The sequence below is a fragment of the Epinephelus moara genome, chromosome 21, assembly GCF_006386435.1.
Source record: "Epinephelus moara isolate mb chromosome 21, YSFRI_EMoa_1.0, whole genome shotgun sequence".
Lineage (NCBI taxonomy): Eukaryota > Metazoa > Chordata > Actinopteri > Perciformes > Serranidae > Epinephelus > Epinephelus moara.
Window position 1 is genome coordinate 1,507,262 of NC_065526.1, and position 16,693 is coordinate 1,523,954.

The following is a 16,693-nucleotide window of genomic DNA, read 5'->3' on the forward strand; positions in this document are numbered from 1 at the left end:
ACTCCCATACAGGCAGGAGACTGTAAGATGCTTTCAAATCAATTCACTGATGCAATTAAGTTTTTAAAGGCTGCAGAAAATTAACTATTCAATAAAACGTAGTCCTATCATCCTATTCTGGTCGACGCATCCTCACTGTGACCTCGTCACATGTCCATGTTTGGTCGTGGACTTTCCACGTCCACATATGACGTCCAAGGTACCCTGGGTGTGTTGGTTGTTGACGTTCTGGGACGCCGTGTAAACTTCAGCCTGTTACATGCATTGTCTGTTTTCAAAATACACTTCTGTTTTCACAGGAAATGTACAGTTTGCATACAGTCTCTTTCAAAATAAAAGCACTTCGTTGGTTCTACACAGCGAATTTACGATTTTTTCCTTAAACAACAAATGCCACACACACGTGGTTGGGATTTGGACAAAACAACAGGTTTTGGCTTTACAATCAAACAGGAAGTGAACACCAGCCTCCCGGGTGAAAGTCAATGGTTGCTGGTTGATCGACCACCCCTCTCATCTTCCTTACTCGGACTTTTGCCACCTGAACTTTCGTTGTTGTTTCCCCCTGACGCCAACAGATGCTGTTAAACAATAATGTGACCGCCTGCGTATCATGCCAACATGAAAGGACGGCTTTTTTCATCAGTGTCCGACACAGGACGTCACTGACCAAGCGTCGGTTTTCGACGACTTTGCAGCGAGACTGTGTTCTTCCAGTTAAATATCACGGTATACAATCATCCAACTGGTCTGACTGGTTTCAAAACTTAGGTAAGTACTTTGGCTGTAAGGTTGAAGGCTAAAGGGAACTGGACATGAGCTAAACTGCACGCAGGTACAGTAATCTGTAAGCTATGTTTAAAAGAAGCAAGTAGTCCCACAGTGAGAAAAATAAATCATGTACAGAAAAAACATTTTGATTATTTGACACCAATAATCGTTTTATCATCAAATCGTAACCGAATCAAATCATGAGCTGAATTCCCACTTTGAATGGCAAGTAAGAGAAAATTGACATTATATTTACAATGGCGGATATTTTCTTTGAGTGGAGCGAGGACCAGTCCCCGAGCCTCTTACATTAACTGAGTTTTGTATTATGGGTTGTTTGTAGATTTAATATTGTGACGACTTTCTTTAAGTCCATTTACAAACAAACATTTTCTTTATATATTTTTTTAAGTCAGTCCTTTTTAAAGTTTTTTTATTCGCCAACTTTAACCTACAGGAGTTCTGCTGCAGAAATAAATTTCTAACGACGGAAAATTAATTTACGGTGTCTCCCGACATTTTTACTGCCGAAACAAACCAGAGACCGAATCATCTGTCAAGCTGCCAAAAACTGCCAAAGTCACAGAATGTCACGATGAGGAGCTCAACAAGAGACAGTCTGTTAAATACTGACAGCCAAAGGAAATCATTCTGATGTCCAGACGTCTGACGTCAGAGTGTTCGAGCACTTCAAAAACAAATTTAAACAAGCTATAAAAACGTAGGATTTGTGTTTTCTGAAAAGGCTTCAAAGACGATCTCTGAGCTAACAGAAGTTCAATAGTACGACTGGTTGTGTCTTTTCTTCAAATACTTGTTTTACAAAAAACTGGTGCAGAAGAAAGGTGGGTCAGAGCACTTCTATTCCCTGAGCTGTTTTCTTAAAATTAGCATGACTCTTCTTTGGAGACAATCTTGTGGAGTCCTTTAAACCGCCTGAACGTAAACACATGAAACAAGAAAACACGTTCTGCTATTCCCAGACTTTCCCTGCCTGGAACACACACCCCAAAACATCCCATGATTTCCCTGAAATTCCAGGACTGTCTGGAACCCTGCTGGCTATAAATAGAGCTGGTGTGTCCTCCCAGCATCCTTTGCTGCAGCTGGGAATGAAGCGTAGCAGAGATGAGACGATGGAGAAGAAGCATTAGTGACAAGTCATTTCATGGCCTCTGAGTCTTTGTCTTGGTGATAAACACACATCAGAGCTGCTGTAAATCTTTTTGTTGGGGACGAACAGGAGCCGCCCCCCCCGCCCCGTCACCCCCCCCCCCTGTTACATAGAGCCTCACTAAATCTGCCCTTGTCCTTCTCGGCAGGTTCAACCCCCTCCTCCTCCTCCATTTTCCTGCCGTCAGGATTTTCTTTGTCGGCATTCATCTCCTGTGTTGCCATGGCGCTGCTGAGGACAGCGAGCAAGAGGCGGAGAAAGAGATGAAAAAATGAAAGGAATAATAATAAAAAAAAAAAGGAGTGTACAGTACGTCCTCCCAGCCTTCAGTGTCTTTGTGGGATGTGAGGATCCATTCATTGCGTTATCGCGGCGGAGGTGTTGGAGATAGCTGCCTGCTGACGTCAGGCGGGCGCCCGCCGCACATCAAACGTGGAGGAAACAATGAAGAGCAGGATGTGGAGATTTCTCCACCGTGAGCAGAAACCTCACCGACTGCAGCCAAGTGACAGTGTGGAGGTGGAGGTGGAGGTGGAGGTCCTGCTCAGCTGCTCTCTGTTCAGTCTGATGTGAAGAACGACAGCCAGTGGAGGAATGTAACTAAAAGTACATTTACTCAAGTACCATCTTTAAAACTCGGATTAAAGTGAACATCATATAATCAGTGTGTTTTCTTTAGTGTTTAATCAGCTGATAATAAGAATCGTTGTGTTTCTGTTACCTCAGAATGAGCTGTTTATATCTACATACGAAGCAGGTCCTCGTCTGTGAGTTCACACTGTTGCACAGCCGTGTTTCTACAGTAGCCCAGAACGGACAAACCAAACACTGACTCTAGATAGGACCATTCAGGTTTTTGGGTCATGAACAATGAAGGAAATCTAACCTGAAGTTTCAGCTGGTTGCATCCTGCAATCTTCACCTCTAAATAGGGCTGCGTATCGCCACCGATTTCCTGATTCGATTCAAATCAATCTGTTGTCCCTAATACAACCAATAACAAAAGGGCACAAGTATGAAATGGCGACATGGTGCGTTGGTAAATTCAGTCTGACGCTCTACACTAAAATGAGAGCCCTGTTGGTGGAAGAAACGGAGCGTTATATTTCTACATGAATGAACCAACGGTTAAGTTAATCACACATTCACTCCGCTCGGCGCTCTGCTGCTCCGTCTCCACAGACAGAGTGTCCAGAGTGCGCTCTGCCACTCTGAGAGTTGAGCCCCCTGTGATGCCTTTCAGCGCCACCCCAGCCTGGTGTCGGTGTCACGACACTACATTGTCCGCCACTTCAACACCAGCTAAATGTCTAGGATCCACACATTCACTACAGCAAACTAGAATCACCGCCTCGACGTTGTGCGCCTCCTCAAACCAGTCAGGTTTCTTTTCTAGTTTCCATCCCTGTCTGTCCATGTGGAGCCATGACAATTGACAATGCCTCAAATATTGCATTCAAAAGAATGAGACAGACGCAAGGCCATAGTGACATTGACCTTTGACCACCAAATTCTATTCAATTAGTCATAAGTCCAAATGGACGTTGATGCCAAATTTTGAAAGAATTCCCTCAGGGTGAAATATCGTGTTTACAAGAAAGAGGCAAACAAGACAGTGACCTTGACCTTTGACCACCTTAATCTAATCACTTCATTGTTGAGTCCAAGTGGACGTTTGTGCCAAATTTTAGGGATTGAGATCAGTACATTGTTGAGTTCATTGTCAAAACCTGACGTTTGTGCCAAATTTAAGAAAGGTCCTTTAAGGCCTTTTTGAGATATTGCATTTACCAGAATGAGACAAACCCAGTCACAGTGACCTTGGCCTTTGACCAAGCAAATATAATCAGTTCAATATTATGAACTACGTGGACGTTCGTGCCAAATATTAAGTAATTCCCTCAAGGTGTTCTTGAGATATCATATTCAAGAGAATGAGACACACCATGTTACAGTGACCTTGACCTTTGACCCCCAAAATCTAATCAAGTCATTGTTGAATCCAAGTGGACGTTTGTGCCAAATTGAAGGAATACCTTCAAGGCATATGTGGTGTTTATGAGAATGGGACAGACGGACAGATACCAGTATGATTTTTTTTTTCCCAACAGTACTACAATGACACTTAAATTTGTGGTACCATGACAACATCCCAGCGTGGGTGGGGAGGGGGGGTTTTACCTGGATTGGGGGGTAGGGGTTGGAGGAGCAGGAGGGGAGGGGGCTGTCCTCGCCGTGGGTATAGAGGGTGGAGGACGAAGGGGAGGGGAGCTCCGGGAGGTGCTGCTGTCCTAACGCTGAGGAGCCGTCAAAGATGCACTCCAGAGATGCTACCTACAAGGATACAAGGAGGAGGAGGAGGAAAGACGGAGTCTCGCGAAGGTCAAAATACAGAAAAGGCAAAGCAGGAGAGAGACAGTTCATCCTTACAGAGGTCAGACAGAGAGGAGACAGAATGAGAATGAGCGAGAGGACGGACAGAAATGTTTTACACAGACGTCCAGAACAGGTTTGGCTTCTTAAAGAGCGAGTCTGCGTTTACACTGAAGAGCAAAGTAACACGAGCTGCAACCATTAGTCGACTAATTGATCCACACAAAATTCATTGGCAATTATTCTGATCATAGAATAATCCTGAAAGTATTTTTTAATAAAAAAGAAATCCAAACATTTGCTGGTTTCCTGCGTCTTTAGTCTGAGAGTCTGGTGAGTTTTTGTGTCACACATGATCAGTAACTAAACAACTTTGATTTTCTTCCCTAGTTTGATTTAATTAATTGGTAGGAAGATTATATGACAGGGAGAAGAAGAGGAAGGAGAAGATGAGGAGGAAGAAGAAGGCGACAAGAAGAAGACAAAGAAGAAGGCAAAGATGAGGATGATGAAGAAGACAACATAGGAGAGGATGAAGAAGACGATGAGACAAAAAGACAAAGAGGAAGGTGATGAAGAAAAAAGAAGAGGATGTCAAAAGAAAATGACAAAGATGATTAAGAAGAAGGTGAAGAAAAGGAAGACAGAAAAAGACAAAGTACAAGTAGACAATGAAGACAAAGAGAAGGAAGAAGACAAAGAACAAAAAGACAACTAAGAAAAGAAGCCAAAGACGAAAGAAACAGAAAACAAGAACCAAAATGATTAAAAAAAAGACAGAAGACAAAGACATACGAAAAAGACAAAGATGATTAAGAAGACAACATAGGAGAGGACGAAAACAGAAGACAATGAGACAAAGACGAAGAAAGAAGAGAAAGACATTAAAAAAGACAAAGATGATTAAGAAGGAGAAGCAGAGGAAGACAAAGAAGACAAAAAACAAAAATGAAGATCAAGACAGAAGAAGACAAAGACAAGGATAATGAAGAAGAAGACAAAGATGAGGATGGCGAAGACGGAGACAAAGGAGAAAAAGATGAAGACGACTGGCAAAAACAAGAAGGACGACAAGCGGAGCTGCCTGGACCCATAAAAGGAGTCTAACAGAGTGTTTGACGACCAAAGTTCTGTCGGCCATGTTTACCTTCTCCTGTTACCATGACAACCAGCCAAGCCAAATTAGGCTCCAATAAGTATTAACAAGAAGGTGAAAGTAATTAATTATCTAATTAATGAAGGGACAGAAATTGAGAGGAAAAAGTCAGCAACACAGTGGCAGAGTGTCGAAGAAAGAGAAAGAGAAGAAGAAGAGTCAGAGGACGGAGAGGACGGAGAGGACGGAGAGGACGTGATGGAGTTGGACCTTGATGGGATGTAACACAGACAGACTAGCTGATAGCTAACAGCGCTATCAGAGTCCTGAGGAGCTACTGAAGCTGCTATTGGACGGCTGGTCCCTCTGACCCTTCCCACTGATTGACACTTGGACAGGTGGAGTGGAGGAACTGGGGAGCAGACTGGAAACCAGTTCGACAAACTGGCTGCTGCTGACTGGTGGTAGTGTGTTGAACCAGATCCAACCTCAAGGTGTCAGCTGACTCAATGTTTTAGTAGTTGATTTTTAGATATAAAGAAATGTGAGACGTCACACATGACATAAGAAGGTCGAGCTGTCACAGCAACGTTTATTTATAGCTGAGTATATTTTTGTGAGAGGTGTAGAGGTTAAATTTGGGTTTTAATTAGTGTTAAATGAGCTTTAAAACGTCTGACCAGAAATAAAAATGGATAAAACATTAATACTGATCACATCACTCCAGCTCTGAGGTCTTTACACTGACTTCCTGTCCGACAGAGAATCCATTTTAAAATACTCCTGTTGGTTTATAAAGCACTGAATACATGTCTGAAGCTGCTTCGTGTCCTCAGAGTCAAACATGGAGAAGCAGCATTTCGTTTTTATACTTCAAGTATCCGAACAAACTGCACGTCTGAACCAACTCTCATTTCTTTTAAATTAAAGGGATAGTGCACCCAAAAATGAAAATTCAGCCATTATCTACTCACTCATATGTCGAGGGAGGCTCAGGTGAAGTTTTAGAGTCCTCACATCACTTGCAGAGATCCAAGGGGAGAGGAGGTAGCAACACAACTCCACCTAATGGAGGCTGACGGCGCCCCAGATTCAAACGTCCAAAAACACATAATTGAAACCACAAAATATCTCCATACTGCTCGTCCGTAGTGATCCAAGTGTCCTGAAGCCTCCTCTCCCCTTGGATCTCCGCAAGTGTTGTGAGGACTCTAAAACCATCGGCGTATGGGTGAGTAGATAATGGCTGAATTTTAATTTTTGGGTGCACTATCCCTTTAAGGCCGATAATGTTTCTGTTTGCTGCCTTTTATCAAATCAAATATTTATTCATTTCTCACACTGCACTGGAACTTTGAGTCTTCTACTTTATACTGAGTCTTGTTTTTATTTTCTATTCTTTAGCTTTTTAATTAAGTTAGTAAATGCATTTAAATGTCCTTTAATAACGTGTTTCTTTTGCACCTTGTCTACATCCATCCATCCATTTTCTAACCGCTTCATCCTCTTGAGGGTCGTGGGGGCTGGAGCCTATCCCAGCTGACACTGGGTGAGAGGCAGGGTTCACCCTGGACAGGTCACCAGACTATCACAGAGCTGACACATAGAGACAGACAACCATCCACACTCACATTCACACCTACGGACAATTTAGAGTTACCAATTAACCTGCATGTCTTTGGACTGTGGGAGGAAGCTGGAGCACCTGGAGAGAACCCACACTGACACGGGGAGAACATGCAGACTCCACACAGAAAGTGCACACAAAGTGTGACAAAAACAAACTTCCCTCGCCAAAAGATGTTTTTTAAATTTTTGATAATTTACTATGTCTACATACTTTCAGCACAGAAACCATTTAAATGTCAAAACTTTCTGCATTTCCTTTCATCTCAGCATTCGGCACTGACACGCATTTTCCACAGGAAATGCATTTTCTAGTTACGTTTTTGATTCCCTAAAGATTTTTAAGACACAATGACACAAAAAATAAGTTCTACTCCTGTCTCTGTGACAGAAGGTTCTGTTAGGATTAGGGATGCACAATAATATCGACCAGAATCGACCAACATGCTTTTTCTTTTTTTGTAAAATGTATGAATATTACATACGTTGAAAAACATTATATTTCATGTCTCCATCTGCTGGAGGGCCGTCACGCTAAGAGCATGCATGTATAATATGATGTTAATTACACTACAGATTTTGTTGTTGTTGTTTTACATCGGCATATCGGATATTGACAAAAAAATCCAATATCTTGTATCCCTAATTAAGATTATGATCGACTTTATCCTGTTAAATATGAGTCGAAATGACTCACTAAACTCGCCCATCCTAGTTTGTCTACAGGAAATCACACATTTAAATTTAATCTTTTTTAAGACCTTTTCAAGATCTGATTTTCTTACGTTCAAGCATCGCAGGTATAAAAGTGAGTAGTTTATATTTGGTCCTTTGCAGAGGAAGGTTTTATATATAAACACGGTTTTCGGAGTGAGTCAGATTCATCTACATTTCATCCACAGGTCAGTGGAAATATAAAGCAAAACAACAGTATGAAGTTCGGTGGAAGGTTTAAAGACTTCAACTAACTTTGACAAAAACAAATTGAGTCTTTAAACTGAAAATCTTGCACACTGTTCTCGCTCAGCTTCACACCTTGTAAATGGAGAAATTAATAAATAATAAATAAAATATGATGAAAATGTTTTGGGAATTATGACCTCACAGATTCAAATTTAAGACCATTTAATGACTTTTATACTTGATATTTATTTTTAAAAATGAATTTATGCCGTTGTCAGACTGATTAAGAATCAGACACGCTCGTCTGCTCGTCACATGAAATTGACCTTGTGACCTTGTCAGCAGAGCAACATGTTCGAAACTGTTGTCGTATGATGATGTTTCCTCTTTGTTTTCTTTTCCTCCTTGAACATTTAGGTATTAACTTTATGATTGTGATGATTGTGTCTTTACTAAAACTGATCAATGTCAGACAAATATTAATAATAAATTGTATGACTTCACAGAATACTTCTGTATGTTTTGCTCATTCCTGCACAAACTGTTCATTTTAAAACAGATATAATGTACTTTTTATATTTTGTTCATATTTCTATTTGACATTTTTCTACTCTATATTCAGGTTTGTCTTCTAGTTGTATTCATTTTTATTTTATCTTACTATATTTATAGTTTTTTTGCACTAAAACATGACGGAAAATTCCCTGAATGTGAAAACCTACTTTGCAATAAACCTGATTCTTATCTTTTCGCTGCTGAAGCACTTTAATATTTGTTTTTTAGTCTTACAGAAATATAACATATATAGTCATCAGGTCTGAATTCAGCCGTAGAACACTGATAGCAATGAATAGATTGTAGATTATTTTAATATGAACTGAACAGTAAACCCAGAAGCTGTGAATCCTCCCTCAGACGTCAGTCCGTCCGAACACCACACGGTGGCAGAAGAGCTCCACCGTGCAGTCCTGTTTATCCACCGTTAATCTGATCTCATCTACTCTGTTACCATGACCACAGCAGCGTGAAAATGTTTAAACCATTGTGAAATATCAGATCTCAGCTCGTCTGCAGATTGGATTAATCAACTCCAAACACAAACGACAGATACAGACGGAGAGTCTGGGGTTTTGGGATGTTTGTTTTGCTGCAGGGACACAGACGACCTCACAAACCAACTGAGACTAAAGTCACCACAGATTAATTATATCTTTACTTTGGTATTAATATGATCATATACTGATGGAAATCACCGGCTTATAAATAATAAGTCTGTCAGCCACTAAATTATAAGGTTCAATAAACCTTTTTTTTTTTTTAATACATTCATGTTCACCTTTTTTATATTTTATTTTTGTAATTTGTTTTTGTGCTCCATAAATAAAGTTATTATTATTTTAACATCATTACTTTGCAAGAGCAAGGTTGCAAATTACGCTTATTATTAGTATTACTAGTTTTTTCCCCCCATTATCAAATGCCTATTTGGTTAAATGTAAAAAAAAATAATAATAATAATAAGTCCTGAAATATTTTATTTTATTGTATTTAAAGGTAATTCAGAATTCTATGTCAGCAAAGTTTTAGGACTTTTTTAAATTTAGATTATTTCTTTTTTTAAGAATGATGTAGATCCGCGCAGCAGAGGAAGAATCATCCTGGCTTTTAGTCTCTGGGTCAAACTCCCAAAACACTGAATCCAACATTTCCCATAATGCAATGAGAGCCTCCCTGCCCAGTAAACAGCCTTGTCTTTGAAACTCCACACCTCCAGTTTGTAACACAGACTGTGTTTTAGACACAGAAGTGTTTTTCTGCAGGCCGAGGAGGACGAACCATCACCACTGAACTGGTATAACTGGGTTAAACCTCACATGGATCCAGTTCACACTGACATGAGACACGGCTGAACATGACGGCGTGGTCGGAGCAGTGAGACACGGCTGAACATGACGGCGTGGTCGGAGCAGCAACAGACACAAACACAGCAGCAGCTGACGGTGACAGCATGGAGGACGGCATGAACGGGAAGTCATGTGACGGGGGGACGACGCCAAATTCTCCAGGTTGAGCTTCCAGGAAAATCTGGTTCTGTTCTGGTTTTAATAAACATGCGGACATGAGGACATGAGGACATGAGGACACCAGGCTGCTCGTGGCGTCTGAGACCAGTTAACAAGCTGAGAGGAATACGCTCACAGCGGCCGTTACAGGAAGGAGTTAAAAATGAAGCAGCAGAATATTTTACAGGCTGTGTTTAGAGTAACTGCACCACAACTGTCCTGAGGTCACGAGAGCAGCAACAGTCTGAGTCTGATCCGACAGCTCAGTCACAGAGTGGATCAGAAAAGTGTTGAACAGGTCAGTCTGTCAAGACGATTTCCTCAAAGTCTGAAACATCGTTCAGATTTTTGTTCCTTTTGATCCGGTTAGTTTTGGTTTCACACCGATAATGATTCGAACGCACTTAAGAACTCTACACAACAAACCTACGTCCCGTCACCTATGTCCCATCTCTACGTCCTGTCATCAACTTGGTCCGGCTTTTGTCGCCCATGCCCCGTCATCATGCCTGCATCCTGTTGTGATCACCTACATTATGTTGTCGTCACTGCCTGCGTCCCATCACTATTGCCTGTATCCTGTCATAATCATCTACATCCCATCATTGAAGCCTACATCCCTCATGATCTTCTACATCCCATCATTGAAGCCTACATCCCTCATGATCTTCTACATCTCGTCATTGAAGCCTACATCCCTCATGATCTTCTACATCCCTTCATGACTACCAACGTCTTTGTCCCATCATCGTTGGCTACATCTTGTTGTGATCACTTACATCACATCATCCTCGCTGCCTACATCCCGCTGTCGTTGCCTACTTTTGCGCAATCCCCTACATTCCATCGTTGCCTACATCATGTCGTAATAGCCTACATCCTATTGGCTATGCCTACCTCCTGTCCTCGTTGTCTCCTGGGTCCAGCCGTTGTCATCCATGCGCCGTCTACGTGGCCTACATCTTGTTCTGATCATGTACAACCTGTCACGATCGCCTACATGCCGTTGTCATCAGCTACTTGAGCTGCGTCTCTCTGTACTCAGAGGCCCTCTAATGCCAAATGTCCCCGTATGACTCCACATTGAAAAAGTTCAGCGATACAGACAGTGGTTGGTGGTTGGATTCAGGTCTTAAAAGGTGCAGCACAGTTCAGATCTGCGTTCTTTGATTTGACTCGAGTCTAAAGTCATGACAGCGTCCCGCAGAGGCTGCACTACACATCACAGCAAAAACCTAAAAGTCTCAGACAGAAGGAAAAAGAAACTGATGACTTATTTGTTTGAATGTAAAGTTTGTCCTGAGTCGCAAAAAAGATTCACTTTATAAAGTGTTAGCTGCTCAGGTGATTTTCTTTCTTCTTTGTCACATGACATACTGAAACTGATGGGAGGAGAGCCACGACTTTAAAACTCAGCTTCAAGTGTGTGAAATGACGACTCGCGAACATTTCCACTTCCACTAACTTCAACGTTCACTTCCTCATTCTGTGATGTGCAGGTTTGCTCCCCTGAGCTCACCTGGACTCACTGACAGGAAGTGAACTGGCGTTAACCTGCAGAGACCGTAACGTCAGGGAAGTCCAACACATGCCTGACAGGTGGACTGTGGCTGGTGGTGGTGTGTGTGTGTGTGTGTGTGTGTGTGTGAGATGGATCATGACGGGGGACAGGTATGATGAAGAGGAACAGGTACAAGCTTCAGAGCAGCTTCAATGGTTTAATGAGACACATGTAGGCAACACAGACAAGCAGCAGCCCTCATCCTCCATCTGTGAATGTGTGTGTGTGTGTGTGTGTGTGTGTGTGTGTGTGTGTGTGTGTGTGTGTGTGTGTGTGGACAGATGGAAATGGACAGAAACACATTCACAGGTAAATATAAATACATATAAACAGATAACGTGAGAGAGAATAGAGCAGAATAAAGAGAAACATGCAGAAAAACTTTACTGGCTTCTGGAGGACTTGCTGGGTTCATGACTGTCGACACCACGATATGATATATAATATTTTACAGGTACAGGTGATCAGGTACAAACATACTACAGGTGATCAGGTACAAACATACAGGTGCTGTTTTGTTGAATTTTGGACAGAGTAAAGTTCATTTCCACCCATCAGGCACTGAACGCTAAAACTCATCAATTTGTCAGTGGAGTTTGGGAACGTACAGTTTTGTCATTATTTTGTTTTAAATAAAGTTATTCACCTCACAGCAGAATGAATTTATGATGTCATGGATGGTTACATAGATGCTGCTGTCTGGATTATGACAAAAGTTCAGAAGCTGGTGCGTCTCTTTTGTTAAGATAAAATAGCTAATTGTGATTTTTCTGGCAAACATGGTGACTGCAGTTCAACTCAAGGCTAATTCATTCTCCCTTTATGTACGATCACAGAGTACGTCTGTATCAGTCGCTGTGAACTGCCCTCATACGTCCACCTGTCCTTTATTTCGGCATAGACACAACCAATAGATGGCACTAGAGGGCGGAGCCAAAAGTCTCACACAACAACAAACGAGGCGACAGTGGAGGAGGTCGTAATATTGAACCTTTCAATGCAGGCAGCGTTTAAAGGAGCACGGCGGTGGTCTGTGAGGTCGTATAAGAAGAACTCGCTGGAAACTTGGTGTTTCTAGTGTTAAAATGAGACGATCCTGCGCTGTTAGACTCCACTTTTCTACTTTTTAACACACATTAATTATGAAGCTTTGGAGTGGAGGACATGCTGACTGTTTACATGCTTCACAATAGAGTCTCCGGTTCACCGTCGTGCCAGTAAAGTTGTGAATGAACAGATAAAGAGACAAACAGACAGCAGAGAGCAGTAAAGACAGAAAATGAGTCCGTCTCCTACCTTCATAGGTGAGATGTGAGCATGGGTGACGTATCCGTGCACATTCTCGATCTGGGAAAGGTTCTTCTCTGATACCTGGACCAGCTCTGGCCCCCCCGCCTCCTCCGTCAGCTGGGGGGAGCTCTGGTCCTGGGGGGACGAGTCCTCATCGTGGTGCCTGTACTTCTGAAACAACAACACAAAGAGACGGTCAGACAGTGGAGCCGGTTTCAGGTTTCCAGCTTCGTTTTTGGGTGGATGATGGTGATGACATGAAAAACTTCTTGTAAAAATTAAAAAAAGCTTTTCTTGTATAACACGATACTTAATAGGGTTCAAGAGGGGCTGAGACACTAAAGGTTTTGTGCTGACTTTATTCTTTCTCTTTCTTTTCTTTAGAAATGTTTTCACAAATTCCCATGAGATGGTCCATCATAGACACATGAAATTTTCACCAGTGGTTGGACGTTCCCAAAGAAATAAAATGCCAATCAGCCAGATGTTTGCGCTACAATTTAGGCTCAAAATTTCAGTTTTGAATAAGCCACGCCCTTAAACCGTAAGTCGGATCAAGTTAAAACTGGACGCACACGTCCAGCTCAATGTGCTCTACAAAAATACTCAAGAGCCAAGAAGGTCCGCCTGGAAAAAAAGGTCCAATCTGTACGACATCATCTGCAGATCATTTTTGGACGAAGCCGATCAAAAGCTTGTTGATGTCTCGTTGTGTTTTGATGATACTGACCAATGAACTTTAGAGGGGGCGGGGCTCAGCACATAAATGGACCTTGCTCCTTCAATGTTTAAACAATCATCACAAAACTTACAGGGAATGTCGTAAGAGGTACCAGGAACATATCCTGAAAGTTTCATTTGAATTGACCACTAGGGGGCACCACACATATACAAAATGGGTGTGGGTAACACAAATCAGACTATAAATCAGAAATTGATTGTCCAGTTATTCCAAAACTTGCAGGGTATGTTAAATAATAAAGATGAATTATGTGTGTTATTCTGAAATCAGTCAATAGGTGGTGCCACAAGTTCAAAACAAGTGCAACGGCCTTTTGCAAAACGTGGCCATAAATAAATGAGGGTTTTTTGAAACATCAACAAACTCTGTGGACTTTTTTAACTGAGCCATTAAAGCATGTCCCCAAAATGTTTCTGCAGTTGACCAACAGGAAGCGACAAAGTTTCCAAAGAAGAGCGTGGCCTGGTTGACATTTGGACGTCAATGAATGAGCAACTGAATGTCATAAAACCTGTTGGTAATCTTTAATGCGGGTGTTATGAACCGTTGATCTCACCCAGCTTTCAAAGGTCCGTGCTGGCTTGAACAGCGGAGTCGCTGCTTGCAGCTACACATTATCTTGTTATCAGAAGATATTTCATGTTGTTACAAGATATTTTTATGATATAACAAGAAACTTTTCTTGTAAAAATAAAAAGAAACTTTTCAGGTATAACGATATATTTATTTATGTTCTTATAACATGAAGAATTTTTTGTCATAACAAGAAAAGTTTCTTGTTACAACATGAAAAACATCTTCTTATAATAAGAAACTTGTCATGGTATTATCTGATACTGATTTTTTTTCTGGCCTGAGAATTCAGTGCTTCTGTGTTTTAATTATTATTTAAAATTTAGCAGATTTATAATACAGACTTCAGTTCACTAATTGTTCATCGTGGAGAGACAAAAACAAAGACCGTGTAAGTCAAACACTCTCAGGTCAGAAACTCAATCACCTGGAAGGAGGAACAACCTGCTGACTTAAAGAAGTCTGAAGTCCCAAATGTATAATTTTAAGTTTAAAATCCTTCATCGTGTGACAGCTTGTTTCTCTAAACGTGAACATGAGGCGACTCACAGTTGGAGCACTTCATGAAACTCTGCTGGTTGAATCATCAGAACAAAAGCTGTGTCAGGAAATATCTGCGTCTTTGATTAAAGTCAAAAAGGTACAAGAAGCCTGTGGACATAAAACTGAAGGAGACACGTCAACTACGACTCCCATGGTGCATTTCAGAGAGAATCATCCAATCAAGAAGCTTTAAATTCAGCTGCATAAGTTAAATTAATTTACTTTGGATTCTGGGTCAAGTGTGGAGGAAATCTGCGACGCGCTTTGTTCTCTGTTTAAATTCTCTTCTGCTCTGATTCACACCTCCGACTGGCTCCGGCTCCAGGGACGGGCCAGCTGAGGCTCATGGGTATTCAGCGTTTCCTCTAACTGCTCGGTGCTTCTCTGGTGGTCCAGAGGACCCATCTCTAATCTCTAATAAAGACAGATTCGAAATCAGAATCCGAAATGTGAAAAGAACATTTCAGGACGCAGCGACTCGTCCTGCTGCAGCTCTGTTCTCACTTCAAAATAAGAGGCAGGCTGTAATAAACTGTACACTTTAAAGGGACTGAAAACATTTTCCTGTGAGGCTTCACGTCTCCACAGCCTTCACATCTCGATGAGTCAGAGCTCCGAGTCTTACTCATCTGTTTTCTGGCTTTAAAAGCAGAGAGGTTCATGTTGACAGGTGAGTGACTCGGCTGTCCTCAAACTGTTACATCACCAGACTCAGACTGAGTGATGGACACCTTCCACGTCCCCTCCTGAGCTCTGCTCCACCGGACAGAAGGAAGGACGCCGTCCACTGACTGAAAGGACATTTGAGTCCACTGCAGGAAGTGAATCAATAACATGTTTGATCACTGATCAGCTGCTCTCTGGTGTTGTCTCCTTTGATTTGTTTTTGGATCTGCGTCTAAAGTTCTGTATGAATAAAGTTTGGTTATTTATAAAGTTAAAGTTCCAAATATTCACCAGACAATTTGAAAATGATTATTAAACTCTTTTCAAAGATTTCCACGACGACCTACAATGAAAAACATTCATAGACGACATTTAAAAACAAGAACTATGAAGAAATGTATTAAATTTGTCGTCAAGAAAACAAAACTACAAGATCGACACTTAACCAACATGTTAACTACAAACAAAGATGGCGTCAGCAGTGACCACGAGAGGCGTAACAGCACACGTATTCATATTGAACCGTTCGATACGAGGCGTTCAGTCCGGTACACATTATGAAGCGAATGATTCTTTAAACTATCCTGTTACATCTGGAAAATAACATCTACAGCTTAAACAGTGTTTGATTTAATGTTGTCAACAAGACAGCCGACAGGGCGGGACAGGAAACACACCGTCTGCCCCTCCCACCTCCTAACCATAACATTCTGCTGCAGTGAGACACACTGGGAGGCAGTTATGCTAAGCTAGCTCGTTACAAGACAGTTAGTGACACCATCACCAGACCAGAGATAAAAGATCCTCTGATAAACTACAGGTCTGGTGATTGAAGCCACGTGGGTTTTGCTGTGAATCATGAGGATGATGACGAGACAGGACGGTGGATAAAAACACACCGAGCCAAAGAACGAGCCGCCGCACAGCTACAGACTCTCGTTAGCAGCTAATGTTAGCACAAAGCACACACAGCAGTGAGCAGGGTCGCAGATTCAGCCACAAGGACTGAAGACTTTGTTAGTTACGGCTTATTAGCTTGTGTTTATCTGACTGTGACATTAAACAGAGATGTTTATTCATGTGTTTATCGGACTGAAAGAGCTCAGAGAGCTCGTGGGATGTAACGAACACGCCGCAACACAAACTGACTGTGCGTCATTTGGCCCAAATAATGTGAGTCTTCATACATTAAAAAATACACAACATACCACGTGTGTATTTCAGATAACATGGTAACAGAGGATACACGTACACAACAAAAATATCGACAGCCTCAGAAACACTACAAGACATAAAAAATTAAAATGAAACT

At 41.6% G+C, this 16,693-nt stretch overlaps 1 protein-coding gene across 2 annotated transcripts in view; it reads right to left on the reverse strand.

The window, feature by feature from the left end:
• LOC126408778 (disks large homolog 1-like) overlaps window positions 1-16,693 on the reverse strand; it is a 178,721-nt gene that overhangs the window by 62,850 nt on the left and 99,178 nt on the right. For both annotated transcript variants that reach the window (XM_050074458.1, XM_050074457.1), the window contains exon 4: window positions 12,864-13,028. In XM_050074458.1, coding sequence (XP_049930415.1) covers window positions 12,864-13,028 — 165 coding nt within the window. The remainder of the gene's footprint in view (window positions 1-12,863; window positions 13,029-16,693) is intronic.